This window comes from Cibotium barometz, chromosome 59 (genome assembly GCF_041138505.1).
Source record: "Cibotium barometz isolate CiBa-2024 chromosome 59, ASM4113850v1, whole genome shotgun sequence".
NCBI lineage: Eukaryota > Viridiplantae > Streptophyta > Polypodiopsida > Cyatheales > Cibotiaceae > Cibotium > Cibotium barometz.
Window position 1 is genome coordinate 21,563,098 of NC_141104.1, and position 15,381 is coordinate 21,578,478.

The 15,381-nt window shown below is 40.9% G+C and overlaps 1 protein-coding gene across 5 annotated transcripts in view; it reads right to left on the reverse strand.

Annotated features, from left to right (window-relative positions):
• Positions 1 to 5,801: 5,801 nt before the first annotated feature.
• LOC147605600 (sucrose nonfermenting 4-like protein) overlaps positions 5,802 to 15,381 on the reverse strand; it is a 55,183-nt gene continuing 45,603 nt past the window's right edge. For all 5 annotated transcript variants that reach the window (XM_086793684.1, XM_086793682.1, XM_086793686.1 and 2 more), the window contains 6 exons: positions 14,625 to 14,769; positions 14,329 to 14,493; positions 14,008 to 14,071; positions 7,371 to 7,440; positions 7,040 to 7,157; positions 5,802 to 6,251 (listed from right to left, as the gene is read on the reverse strand). In XM_086793684.1, coding sequence (XP_086649810.1) covers positions 6,160 to 6,251; positions 7,040 to 7,157; positions 7,371 to 7,440; positions 14,008 to 14,071; positions 14,329 to 14,493; positions 14,625 to 14,769 — 654 coding nt within the window. In that variant the 3' untranslated portion in view covers positions 5,802 to 6,159. The remainder of the gene's footprint in view (positions 6,252 to 7,039; positions 7,158 to 7,370; positions 7,441 to 14,007; positions 14,072 to 14,328; positions 14,494 to 14,624; positions 14,770 to 15,381) is intronic.

Consider the following 15,381-nt stretch of genomic DNA (forward strand, 5'->3'; position numbering starts at 1 on the left):
CAATGCAGCATGTACCTCCAAAAGAACAGATGAGATCAGGTCCTAGCTAATCAGTGTCAAGGTAGTACCGAAATTGGTCTGGAAGAAGAAAACCGCTCAAACAAGTAAACAAAGGAGTGTCACACCTCCAATGTCACCCACCAAAGAGATCAAGCTAAGCCAAGTTGTGGAACAAGGTAATGCAGGTGTGCACTCACATGCACATGAAACAAAACAGGTTCACCAGGATTTAGTAGATGTACTCCTCCACTAGATGGAAGGAAAGCTTAGAAGTTCTCACTCAGAACTAAAGCAGTTACAACAACACATACCCATAAGCTCCAAAGTACAAACTTGGTTCCCATGGCAATAAAAGGAAGGACGATGACAAGGAGTATCTAGTTCCAAGCAATAACTCCAAATGGGTATAAGTGAAAGAGATATGCATTTCACGCTGTAAAACATGTTCATACATTTTACGTGTTCAATTCTACTCCTCTAATGCATATCATTTGGCCTTGGAATGTTTGAGCATATAGGACTCCATATAGGGTACAATAATTGCATGCATAAGGAAACGCGACTGTTTCACGTCATGAACCGCTTGGGTTGTTTCACATCGTGAAACACTTCAAGCTAGTTCATGTCGTGAACCGCCTCGTGCCGGTCAAAAAGCCTCCACTTATCGTATTCGGACACGTGGCATACCCAATAAAGATGGCCTCGTCGGTGCCAATGGCTAGATCATAAATACTTTGTTTTTTCTCTTTCGTGCATTTTTCGTCGTCTTTCTTTGAGAGCTTCTCCTTCGTCATCGTACATTTGATTGCAATCATCATTGAAGCTCCATCCATCCAACACTTCACCGTCATCGTTTGCTTGCTTCTTGCGATCATCGTTTCTCACGTAAAAGCTCTAAGCTTGACTATGGGATTGCTTAAATCGTGGTTATCATGCGATTTTGCTTAAAAACTATTTGCACATGCTCACACTGGCCATCATGCTTGCATCTGCTGCTTTTCTTTCCCGTTTCTGCATAAAAATTTAATGTCTAGGCCTAAGAAATGAACATTACGTACTTCTATAGTTTCAGTGGCAAATTATGCAACAAACCATATCTCTTATACGTGCAGGTGTCTTGTTTGAGGTGTTGATTGGGTCAAGCCTTGAGGTTTTCCTTGGGGATGGCCCTTCCAAATGTTGGCGTAAGTGGACTAGCAGATTTTCTACCAACTCAAATGCTCATGTCCTTGACTAGGACTCAAGCTTATGTGTTGGTTGGGCACCCTTGGCCATTGAGACTTTGGATGATACATCCCCTCCTATCTCTTGGTTTGGGTAGTGGACGACTTCTATATCCTTAACTAGAGCCCTTGACTAGGACTGTAGCTTATGTGTTGGTTAGACACCCTTGGCCACCATTGAGGCTTTGGAGGATGATACATCCCCTATCTCTTAGTTTGGGTGGTGGACAACTTTTACATCCTTGTCTTAAAGATTGTCTACTAGGTCTATTGTCTCCTAGTAACATGCATCGAAGATGTAACGTCTAGACCTGTAGAGATGATTTTGAAGCCTCTTGCTCTTGAGAGCAATCATAAATTGATGAGTGATGAATCATGTTGCATATCATATAGAGATACTTGGTTCTAGTAATGTAATCCTAGCTTCTAATTTGAATCATCTACTACTAGTGCAACACGGTTGAGAGTGCTATAACGGCATTCTCGGTATATCACATAGAGGATTAATAAAACATACACTGCTATGCTCCACCTATAGAAGAAGCAAGTCCTCCATGTCAGATTAAGCACTGACTAGGAAAAGCCACTGGATAGCCATAAAGAAGCGAGATAAAAGGTTTAAGCTCAGAAAATGGAAGTCGTTCCAAGAGACCCAAAGAGGAATACCCACAAAATGTGACCACTTCTACGCAATCAATTTTACTTCGAAAATGAAAGTTGTTCCAAGAGCCCAAAATGTGACTACTTCTATGCGATTGATTATACGCCATAAATAGGCTAATAAAATAGATATGTGCGGAATGGACAAAACCACATCACATAAGGAAAATACATCCACATGTAAGATGAAACGACGCATGCCAAGTGGGTTTTATTGAAAATAAAAACATACTAAAGGATGACCTAGGAGATAGTTAACAAGCGTTGCCACTTAACTCTCAAGGAAAAATGATCCACCTAAGCCAAATCCATGCAGAAGATTACATGAGTCTCATAACATCAACCAGAACATGTTCAAGTAATTATTCACATAGCAAGATTGCTAAATGTGTTAGCATATAAACCAACATAAATTTTATAAATTAAACATTAAACATGATTGTGCCATAAACCATTATTTAGACATTCAAGGTTATATAATACACATATTACTAAACATTATCGCACTCACAAGACTAAAAATAATTATAAAGATAAATCATACATTGTTATGGCTCACCTGAACCCCCGCTGAAACACATCCAACAAGAGATTACCTGATGAACCACAACTATTGTGAGCATCTTTCCAATGGCCAAGCTCGTAACCCTTGAGGTCTCCAAGCTTGACAACTCCTTGAGAAGCAATTCCAACATGCCTCCCGCGAGCGTTGTCACACCATCGTATTGCACTACGTGTACTCGTCTCTCCTCTCGCCTCACTTCACTCACACTCACTAGCATGGACTAGAGAGATTAGCAAAAAGGATTAGCAAGAGCAAGACTCTATTGCACAATGGGAGAGTTTTTTGTATTAGAAGAGATATTCACTTATATACATGGCCATAAGTGTTCACGCACTTAAATTGTGGCTGGCTGGACACTTTAGGCTCATAAGAGGCCTAATGCTATTATAATGAGTACTCTTATAATATATCCATAAAGTACATCGCTTGGGACTTCATCCTAACTTACTACCACACGCTCTTGAAGTGAAAATTACCATAAATATTCTATCGGACCATTACAGATGCTCGTCCAAGTTGTAGATCTAAACACCATTGCTTCATATCTTATATGTATGACCTTTTGGTGTATCTACCTTTTTTGACTATAGTAAGCCCTAAGTATATCTTCAATAACTTGATTTACTCTCTACAGTTCCTAGACAATGGATTGTTCATATCGAGAATCATCACTCAAACTCATTAGACACGATTGAAGCAAACAATTTGTGCGCATACAAAGAATTGATGGCTCAAGCGAACTCATCTCTCTTCATCGTTCAAACAAGTGATAAAGTTTCTATTGAAGAGTCATCTGATAATGAAGAAGATCTAATCCGTAGGACTAGCGCCACTCATCAAGCTCAAGATTCTACAAAAGGTTACAAAATCAATCGTACAGCTTTCACATTCCAAGATTATGATGGAAAAAAAGATGCACATACAATTCTATCGTGGTTAATGGCTGCTTTTCAAGGGCAATCTAAGAGAGACAAAATAAAACATGTGGCTAACCTTTTGATAGATAGTGCTTCACTTTGGAGGAATGTAATGAAGCATAGCTTTCATAACCCAAGACTTGGAAATCTTTCAAAAGGTTGAAAGAAAAGAACTTCTCGCCATCTAGAGCTAGGCATATCATTAAAAATTTGAAAGAGACTATTTTCACATACACTAATATGAGAAGATTCATGTGAAATATCAAAAGAGAAAGCATATATGAGATCAACGCCAACCACCGAAGGAGAAATAAAACAAGTCTCAACAAGTCTCTAAACTTAGCTATATCTTTGGCTATGAATTGCCTGCAAAAAAAGGACTCCTAAAGAGGTCAAGGAACAAGTAATTGTACCTCCGCTTACGGTCCAAGGCTATGCCCTTTGGATTAACAAATGCTCTAGCTACCTTTAAAAGAATGATGAATAGGATTTTCTCTAAACACCAAGGTTTGTGTGGTTGAATTAAGGAGCCCAAGAAACATTTTTAGTATTAAATCTCTTGAAAGAGAATCAACTCCATCTAAATCTCAAGAACAATCGTTTCTTCAAGAATATTTGGACAATAGTCTCAACAAACAGAATTTGTGTTAATCCAAAGAGGATTGAGAGCATTATTATCTCGCACAAACCTAGTGACATACATGCTTTGAGATCATTTTATTGCTACTATAGGAAGTTTGTTAAAAACTTTGTGTACATTGCAAATCCTTCAACACACCACCTCAAAAAAGCTCAAAATCCATTCAATTGAGTCTTTTGAAGCTCTTAAGAATACATTTCGTAATTCTTTGTGGTCGTAGGACAAGTTCTTATGCAAGATGGACACCCACATATAGTACATAAGAGCCGTGAACTGAGACCAACAAAAAGCAATTATAGCACATACCACAAGGAGTTAATAGTTGTTATTCATGCTTTATCTATGTGAACATCTCATCGGCTCAAAATTTCTTATCAAGACAGATCAACAAAGCATCAAGTACTTGTTCACCCAACCTTTGATATTTGATTGGCATATCAAATGGACATCTTTTATTTAGTGTTTTTATAAAGCCTTTGATACAATATCAACCTACAAAAGAAAATGTAGTTGCTTATGCTGTAAGTAACAGACTCAGTATTTCCCACATCTTAACTGTTGAAATTCAACCTTGTGAGACAATGAAAGATTCTTATGACCAAGATCCAAATCATTCGAACATTTGGACAAATCCAAAGCCTGACTATTCTTAACATGAAGACTATGTCTTCCAAAAAAACATTGTGCATCACTCAACCATTTGACTACCTCCAAATATGCATTGTCCTTGAGGTTTAGATTTAATAGTTTTGTTGTAAATGCTACAAAGATCACGTGAACTTCAAGGCTTGTGATCATGGGGCTTAACACTTCAGTGCTAGAAACAACTACTTACACTAGAAATGGGTAATTGACTACCACTATCCTCATCACTGATCAGCCTCTCCCAAGTTGGTGAACTTCGAATCTACAATACTGGCCAAGGAAAAGGAATCTAACCAACAGTGCTGTGCGCTATAAAACATGAGCACTTGTATGACATTCATCAACACACCATTGCCTCTCAAGGTCTCTTTACACAAAATTGGGCTCCATGGAGCTATATAATCCCTGACTAAACAGGAACTTCCTTGACACACCGCCCCCAGAAGTGCAACAAATCAGAACTCCCCAACCAGTGTCTTCTCTTTCCCTTCTTGAAGGGGACCATGAGGGTTCAAGTCTCAACTTCTCAATTAAAAAGCTGCCCCTAATTACAAGTGCCCATTAAGCTACAAAATGCTTGTCAGCCATGTTTATGACCTCTGAAAAAGAACCAACCATTCGCAAAACCCAAATCCACTGAGCTCTTCAAGATATTTTCCTCACGTCTGGACACTTCTACTCTAAGACCATGGAAAAGGAAGTTAGGAAAGGGCGGTCGGATACATGTAAAGACAGCATTGACGTGCTACTTAGCAATGTGGAGTATGAGCTTCACAGTTGCAACCGAAATTCCATAAAAAGTGTATAAATCATTTCATAACTTCTTACCACCTGCAGTTTCCAGCCAACTTTATATCACCATATATGACTGGAGCAATCACAACCTGTAGCTTGAAAACAAACCAATTGCCTGCAACAGTAGCATAACTTTGCTATTTAAACTTCCATGTAAGCTCATGAATCACTAATTAGTGTCATTCAACATACTTAAACAAGGGAAGATGTGAATTTCCAACAGAAGGAAAACCATTGTCAGATGTAAATGCCTGCAGGTCAGCTCTACTCGAGTTGAAGCTGTGATCACTTGCGAAATCAGCACTAGGCAACGTTCAGTTTTTCCCTTGATAAGAAATCCACAGTAAACTGAAATCTATCTTGAAACCTGCTGCTTCATCTATAGAAGAACCGAGTGCACAAAATGCACTTTATTTCTGAGCCCAAATTACCACCCGTCACAAAATTATCCAGACCAAATAAATTGTCCACCATATCCCAATCCCAAGAATGTCAACTAAATTACCAAGGTTAGGAAAGAAAAGTAATTTTCTCCTCTATGTGCATTACTCCCTTTCAAGATATTTTCCAAGCATATTGAAAAGGGCCATGAAAAGAGCCTAAAAAGTAAGCGTGAAATGCTTGGAAAAACTGACCAGATTGAATTCTACACATCGACTTCCAGGGAGTGAAATTTTTTTACATATACAAAGACACACAGGTAGGTGCCCCAACCTAACAAAGCAGGAATTTAAAGACATCACTTAATGTGATGATGCCCTCGATTCGGCGGCTCCCTGCTTCTACACACATTATTCGCCGAACACCTGCACAGAAACAAATGCTCAGACAACAAAAAAAAATAGAAGAATTGCAATATCTGTCGAGTACAACCTAAGGGTGGCTTCACATGCTACTGATGCACAAGGTGATAGAAGCAAAGGGGGGTAAGGGAGGGCGGACATTTTTTGTGAGGCAGGCAAGCTTCTCATGTATTTGGGTTCAGAGGGAAAGGGCATTTTACCCTGCAGTGAAGACCTTGTCTTGCCAGCTCATTCCAAAATATCAGGGGAGGGATGGTCTCTGATTGGACAAACTAGAGATTGTCTGCCAGGGAAGTGCCAATGGGTGGATTGTGAGCATGCCACATTGGATTTCTTGCAAGATGCAAAGTGTGTATTCCACTGTCCAGGCATTCCTATGGTCTAGGTCATAGACATTTCACCCCTCAGCCCAAAAACCACAACTATGAAAAAAACTACAAACAAAACATGAATGGTGCGACACTTTTTCAAAAAGGAACAGAAAGAGAAGGGAGAAGGGAGAAGATGGAGGAAGAGAAAGAGGAAAAACAAGGTTGAGGGCTGCAATCAAGGCAAAAGCGTGACAAAATTGGTCAAAAAAGGGGGGTGATGACGAAGAAATCACAAGTGCAAAACCGGAGCGCAAAAAAGCATAAAAATTTCTCCAAAAAAATGTTTTTTTTCCTGTTACAACGGTCTGAATTCCTCAAGTCCCGTGTCCAAAAATCACTTCTGGAACCATCCTGTATTTGAACACAACTGATTTCGGAGAACAGAGCCTTAATAGCTAAAAAAAAGAAAATTTATCATACCAGGTATAGACAAACGCTCTAATATGATCTGCAAAGTGTCAGTGCGAAGGCACATCTGACATCTTAAAACGGGAGCTGCCCCTGCTGAAGCACTTCCATCATGAACCAATTGCAAGGCCTGAAATAAATTAGCAAACCTAAGTAAGTTGTAGATAACTACTGGGGTGTTCAGCTTGCTAATCTCAGTTTCAGCTATGGATGCATCCGTAGGTCAAAGGAGCAATTAAAAAGATAAACGGTTCTTAATCATAGAGAACCTGAGAAAATCTGGACCTAATACTGTCTATCCTCGTGTACACTGTAAACCAACCAAATCTATGGTTTTTCTTACCTGTTCAATAGTCATCTGGTCAAACTGCACATGGGCATAGGTATTGTCCCTTGCCAGAGCTGTAATGTCACTGTACAACCCAATTAAAGGAAAAAAGGCATTAGCATGTATTCTAGAGCAAAGCTCTCTACCCCTCCGTCCCACATGATATTGTATCCCCTCACTATATTCCACTCACCTCCATAGCGTACCCTCCCCTCACTATATTCCAGTTCCAGTTTCATTTTCTAGGTGCCAGTAGTATCATCTTTATTTTTCATTTTCTGGGTTTTTTTTATCCAGACATTGTATCAGATCCACCATGATGTAACTTTTGGTCTCATAGGTCATTATGGCCTTTTGAAGACGTTAATATAACATTTCATTTCATTTCATTTCATTTTCATGCATCCATGTGTGAGTGTGTGTGTGTGTGTGTGTGTGTGTGTGTGTATGCGCGCGTGCACGCATGCACTGTGTATATATATAAATATATACATACATACTGTTAGGTCCAGGACAAGCCCATACTAGGAGCCTAGGCCAAAGGCCAAGGGTAGTAAGCGCCCATTAGGAGATAATTGTTGGATATTTCGGAGCTTCACCTGTGTGTCCATCTTATGTGTGTACCCCCGCCTTTATGTTTGTGTATGTGTCCGTCCACCCTATGTGTGAACACCCCTTATAACTGAATAAGATAAATGTCGTGTGCTTATATGGAGTGTGATATGTAAGGGTCAAAAGATAAGGCTACTTGCCTACAAAAAGCATGCACTTGATTGAAGTAATAACAAGTCACATCATTGAGACGTGTAGCACATTCTCTATCTTGAGCATTGTTACATTCTCTCTCTCTCTCTCTCTCTCTCTCTCTCTCTCTCTCTCTCTCCAGCTCGCTTCTCTTTTTCTCTCCACCATGGAGTTCCATCCACCTTAGCTCACACTGTCAAACCCTAACCCTAGGCAGCGTGTACCTTCATTTGGTATCAGAGCTTGGCTTTTAGCTTAGGTAGATCTTTTTCCACATTCACATGCTCCTATGACCCCTCTGCTCAGACTGACACATCCACAGGTCGTAGCTCTTGAAGCTTGCACCACAGGGCTCCGCACCCTCTTCACAGCGTGAAGCTCAATATCAGCAACTTCAAACCGACTCACCAGCTTGCTAGCTTGTGGACTTACCGGCTCTTGTGGGCTTATATGGATTTTCCCATTTACCGGCTTGTGGGCTTGCCGCTTTATAATTGGCTTGTGGGCTTATGGACTTGCCAACTTTCCAATTTACTGGATGTGGGCTTATGGACTTACCGGCTTGTGAGGTTATGGGACTTGGGTGCTTGTGGACTTATGGGGCTGCCGACTTAACGGCTTTTGGCTTACGGACTTGTGGGCTTTCTGGCTAGCCAGATTGAAGGCTTTCTAGTTTACAAACTTGCGGGCTTATGTAGTTGCCGACTTGTAGGCATATGGACTCATGCGCATGTGGACTTGCGGGCTTGCCGAATTATCAGCTTGCAGGCTTATGGAACCTCCAGCTCATAAGCTTCTCGGCTTGATGGCTTGTGGACTTTTTTGGCATCAGAAGCAGCATCAGCTCCAATGTGGCGTTTTCTGTCAAGCTGAGCATCAGCGTAGCAAACTCCGTCGTAGTCCACCTGCACATCTCACCATGTCATCAGCTTCACCCTGAGCCATGTGCGCAGCCCATCCATCAGTAGCAACGCCACAATCGCCCACGTCACCATCATCATCAACTGCTCAGCCACGTATCGTCTGCACAGAAGCTCTCAAAATTTAGAGATTTTCTAAAATTTGGGTAAAACCCATCAAATCAGAGCTTCTGCACTTGTAAATTTCTCAAAATCAGCGAAATTAACCTAAATTGAGCACTTCTGCACACACAAAATTTGGGGGTTTTTTATTTTTAAGCAAAATTTGACTAATTGAAGTCTCCTACAACACATTATTGAAGGCAAAGCCAGTCCTCTGCCCTGCCCCCCGGGCCTAAAATGACCGCCCAAGCATCAATTGCTTGGCAACACCATCGTAAACGGCATCTTCACCAACACTTCAACATATGAAAGTTTTAAAACTTCCAAAATAATGTGTTTTTTGTGTTTGAGTCATGGGTCCTCTACCCGGGTCGTCCCCTGAAAAACATTTGTAATAAATGTTCATAATGTATGTCAGTCCTTGTGTGCTTTAAGTCTGTCATCTCCAATAACATTCCATTGAAAATTCCTCATCAAAGCAAGGGGGGATTACTGTGTATGAAACCAGTGGACCACTAACTCCAAGTGTAACCTTGGCCTCTGAGTCTCTATGTTGGGAACAAGCTACATGAACCTCCGACCCATGCTAGGATAAGCCTCTGAGCCATGCTTGTGTTGAGCCTCTAAGCCTATTGAGCCAAGCTCACTGGCCTCTGAGCCATGTTACATGAGCCCATGAGTCCACAGCTAGAAACACACCAAGTTCTTACCATAGTCGGAGTATGTGTATTCTAGACTATTGAAGGCTCTTTATCACACTTCCATCTTCACTCTGAAGGGGGGTTTGTTGGATATTTTAGAACTTCACATGTGTGTCCATCTTATGTGTGTAGCCCACCCTTTCTGTTTGTGTATGTGTGTCCACCCTATGTGTGTAGCCCACCCTTTCTGTTTGTGTATGTGTGTCCACCCTATGTGTGGGTAAGACCTTATTCATGTATATGCGTGCGAACACCTGCTTAGGTGTGGACACCCCTTATAACTAGATAAGATAAATGTATGCCAAGTGTCGTGTGCTTATATGTGAGTGCGATATGTAAGTGTCAAAAAGATAACGCTAGTTGCCTACAAAAAGCATTTACTTAATTGAAGTAATACACAAGTCACATCAATGAGTCGTGGAGCACATTCTCTAGCTTGAGCATTGTTACATTCTATCTCTCTCTTTGTCTCTCTCTCTCTCTCTCTCTCTCTCTCTCGCTCACTTGATATCCTTGACGGTCCCCTCCCCCTACCGGGGGGTTAGCTCCAAGGTTGTACGATGATGATGGTCCCAATTTGTATCATATGGCTCGGATTTTACATTCCAAGCTCGTAGCTCTAGTCTTTGTTTTCCTTTGTACCATGATGAGATTACATGGACACTATTGTATCACTTTTGGTCTCATAGACCCACTAGGTCTTTTGAAGACATTTAATATAACTTTCTTTCTTTCTCTACAGCTCGCTTGTCTTTCTCTCTCCACCATGGAGTTCCATCCACCTTGGACGTCACTATCAAACCCTAACCCTAGGCAGCCTATATCTTCAATAATCCAATCCACACAAGAGGAGGCTTATAAGTGGAGACATAGTTATAAAGGATTGTAGGGTTATTAGCTAAATATAGCACTGGTGCCAGTTATAGAGCCCAACAGCCTATATAAGCAAAACCAAGGCTCAATTGTTATTACAACCGTCGAGTCTCACTCAGTGTGCATGGCCCATCAAGGGTGCTCACCACAATGACACCTGGAGGGTGTGGCCTGGTGGTATGCAACACCACGTCTTACTACGGGGGAGCTCTTCCCCCCCAGGATGTAGCTATGGCCTCCAGCTCGAGGGTGAGTTTGGAGTGACTCTAAATGGCTCCGAGGTGAGCCTTAGGCCCACTCCTACGTGGTTCCACGTTTATTGATTTCTTGAGCAAGGTCTTGTCAAAACTTACACTGGAATCAGAGCTTCGTTGGAACAAAGGTATGAGGGGTTATAGGTAACAAGAAGGAAGGGAAAAGGCACCGCTCACAGGGAAGCCTCTGACCTCAGCCTTTGAGGGATTATGGCCACCATTCAAGACAACTAGGCCTACCCAAGCTAAGCCCACAACACCGCACAGTTGGGCTGGCCAGCACGCACAGCAGGCAGCCATGGGCCAGCCTGTCCTTGGTGCATAGGCGGCCATGGACAAGGCAACCCTAGGCACACAAACCGGCAACCATTGCCCAGTGCGTGAACGAAAAAAGCAGGCAGTAGTTAGCGCAACACAAGCGGGTGCCCTACAAACCTGCAGAGAGAGCAAAGGACTCCACTGGGTAACGCACTACAAGGTGCCACGTGGTGCACCCAGGGGGAAGAGAAAAAAAGCATGCAGAAGTTTTTTTTAGAAAACCCCGTTAGAGTGGGCTTTTTTCACCCAAAAAATGAGACAAAGGCCTTAAAAAAGCCTACGTTCGTCTCTTTTTACTAAAAGTCTCATGCACACTTTTCTTTAACATACATGACTCCTGCAGTTTTCTTTCCCTCTACATAAGCACTCTTTCCACCTCCTTCCTCATATCAAGAGAGGTTCTCATGCGCGAGGGGGTCGTATAATTCAATGTCCTCTTCCTTTTTCACAACACCACGCTTTGCCTCATCACCACATTTCTCATGTACCCTATTGACCTCTTCTTTAACCTTTCACTTCCTTTAGCATGGCAGATCAAACTAATCCTACTACTCCTATCCCGACGGCCACAGCTTCAACTTCAACAGCAACAACTCAAGCTCCATTGGACTATATCCTTCACTATCGGGCATCAATAGTGGATGGAAACTAGTTTAAACGCCACATCTCATAGCCCTTGAAACTATGCTTCAAAACTTGAGTGGACTCATTGGTCCTCAGTGCAATATGCTATGCTGCAGTTCCAAGATTTTTCCTTTCCCGGAGAGAAAAGGGAGTGTGACGAGACGGTGGTTGGGAACTGTTTAAACCAGCAGACTACTTATTTTGAGTTGATCGGTGCACCCGATGGTTGTAGGATTCCTAAGCATAAAAATGATGATTAACTACTAAACTAATTAAGCATGAGACTTAAGGATAATTAGGTTACAAGATTGACACTTGTACTCATATAGAGGCTTCAGAGCATGGTTCATGTTTCATTGCCCTTTTATATGAGAAGTACACCCTTGGGCATATACATCAATGTGGGATAATTCCCTTTACTCATGTGGCTTCATGCTGGACTTGGCTACTCATTCTCACTCCCCCTTGTGCTCAATGGCACCACAATTCTCAATACCCCCCTTGGTGCCATTTTCTTAGGTTACTGCAAGGTGGTCAGATGCGACTTTCACGACATATTTTCACCCCCCTTATTTCTAACTTGGTTGGGTAACTCAGAGGCTCTTTGGCTTGGTTACTCTCTAGCTCACATATTATTTTAGAGATGATCGGGTTGTTTTTCACTCCCCCAGGATGCTCCTTTGGCTCACATATAAAGCATCAAGGGAAGCATCAAAGCACCAAGCAAAAGCATCAAGTGGCATTAAAGACAAAGTCTACACCAAAGGCGCAATGAAAAAAACAATGCCAAAAGGTGAACACGAAGCTATCAAAAACAAGCAACCAAAGAGCCAAGAGTTAAGCCAAAGCGCAAAGATCAAGAGTCAAGAAGCATTCAACCATGTGAAGGACACGACATCAACATGAAGAATGAAATAAAAAGGAATCTTCATCAAGTGAAAGTAAAGAGATCTTGAGCCAACAACAGCACTAAAGGAGCTACCCACCACTATCCTAACCTAAATCATATGTTGTAAAAGCCACCAAATGAGTAGACAAATTGATATGTTTTGACCACCTAAGAGTAGCCAAAGAGTACATAGGGAAAGTGATGCGAATGTAAAACACTCGACTACCAGAGAGAATTAAGTTCAGTTACAATCAACCCGAGAGTGAAGTAGAAATAAATTCCCATCTTGAGGGGGATTGCCCATCTTCAACCCTCAATATGGCTCCATCATATGTCTCTCAACTTTACTTCCAATATGTATTGCTATCTTATGCACATGTATTGTAATTAATTTCAGCATTGAGTTATTTGGAGTTAGTTTTGCTATTCATCTATTCTAAGTGTGGAATAACCATATAAAAAAAACGAGAATATTAATTATTAAGCATACCACGTTGTGCCATGCTTTGTAATGCGGTTATTTCATGCATTTGTGCTCTTGCCACGCTTAAGAAAGTGTTTTGTGCATCCTTGCTTTGCTTATGCACACGTGTGTACCCATTTATTGTGCTTTGCCTGTGTGTATGTTCCATCCCCAATGAACTTCTCAATGCTTAATGCCATGTGTGTGTGTGCCATTTAAGAAAGGTCTTACCTATTGATCTCTTTTGAGTATCAATGGGCAGTGTCTACTTCTCGTACATTTTGGCAAATAGACTCAAATTTCAAGCTAAATGCAATATGGATGATGTAAAATGCAAAGAGTTTTTATTTCGATGCTTGAAATGTGATGAAACAATGCTCAATCCCAAATTCTCCAACTGTTGAATACTCTTAGCAATTCTGTACTAGCTTCAAATGATGTGATTTGATAATCAACTAAGGCTAATATACCGCAATGAATCCAATTTGACCTTCAATTAGCCTAATTTTTGTTAATTACCCACTTAATAATAGAGATTAATATTGAAAACTGTGATTAGCAGACTTTCATTAGTCCAATGGACAATTCTTTGCTGTGATATTCCTCGATGGCCTACTGAAGAGACTCGAATGCATATGTGCATTCGCATGCACCTTATAAATGCAAATGAATGTTGCTTCGAAATACATGCTCTCCCCAGGTACAAGTGCCAATACTCATTAAGGTAAAATGGAACGAATTGCAAACATAGCATTAGAGCAAACCTTCTGGCATAAATATCTATCAGAGACCCGTTCTCATCTATGATTGGTATTGAGCTCACTCTTGCTGCAAAAACCAAACATGCACTTATGTTGAGATCTACAAAAAGGCAGTACCAGCTTCAAGATATCCATAACCAAAAATCCGACAAAAGAATCTTAGCAACTGAGTTCTTTGCGGATAAGTATGAAAGCTGCTAAGGAGGAAGAGGAAGGGAAGATACTAAACTAGGGAAGAAGGCCAGGTTAGGGGGAGGGTGATCAGCCTGAACAATGAAGTTTGCCAAACCTACTGATACCCAAAAAATATAAAGGTGCAAATACCTTGATTTAGTAATCTCAAAGCAGTACTTAGAGGAGTATTGGATCTAAGCGCTGCAAGATGGCAATCGGGTGTATCTCCTCTCCATGTGCCCAATGGCAAAGAACCTATTGGCTGATTTAGTAGTGGCAATGATCCAAGTGAATGCCGAAAATGTCTGCACAAACCTGCAGAAGCACACCAATCGAAAGGGTACTGACTTCAGGCAAAGAGAAAAAAACAAAGTATATGTGCCACTGGCTCTCAAGCTCTCAAACATGAAAAGTATTTGTTATCTGAGCTCTTACAACCGACTTACATTTTAGAATACCAGAGAGTGTGGCCAAGTGCAACAGCTGTGGCGATGTCTTCTCCTGTGCTGGAAAATAGAGCACTGGCACAGTAGTCACCTGACAGTGCAGCAACTTCTTTGCCACCTCTTTTAAAGAATCATCAGGACCAACCTAACCCACAACAATTGAGACATTAGCCATTAAATTGCTGGTACCTACCTAGTTACTTCTAGCTGAACTGGCTCGCGGCCAACAAGCACTCTGCTTAAAGAATTTGGCATGTTGTTTTATCAAAAATAACACAATCCATCTCATGAGGTGTGAATCTAACAAAAGAGGGAAGTGATTATATATATATATATATGTATATATATATATATATATATATATATATATGTATATACATATATATGTATATACATATATATGTATATACATATATATGTATATACATATATATGTATATACATATATATGTATATACATATATATGTATATACATATATATATATATATATATATATATATATACCTAGATGAATCCAGGAACATGCCCAAATTCACCTTATAAGAAAGTGCAATTTATAACCTCATGGAGGGAAGTGAATCCCTCCATTAAATTACATACGAAGGGATGGAGGGAAGAGTCACACTCAAGGCCTATAGCATCATGTGATCCGATCCACACCTCCAAACAAGAAGGGCCGAGGGCTCCACATGCGTAATACAGCAACCTTCCGTTCCTCTATAGCCCTGGAGCTGCCCAAAAGGTACTTCAATTTA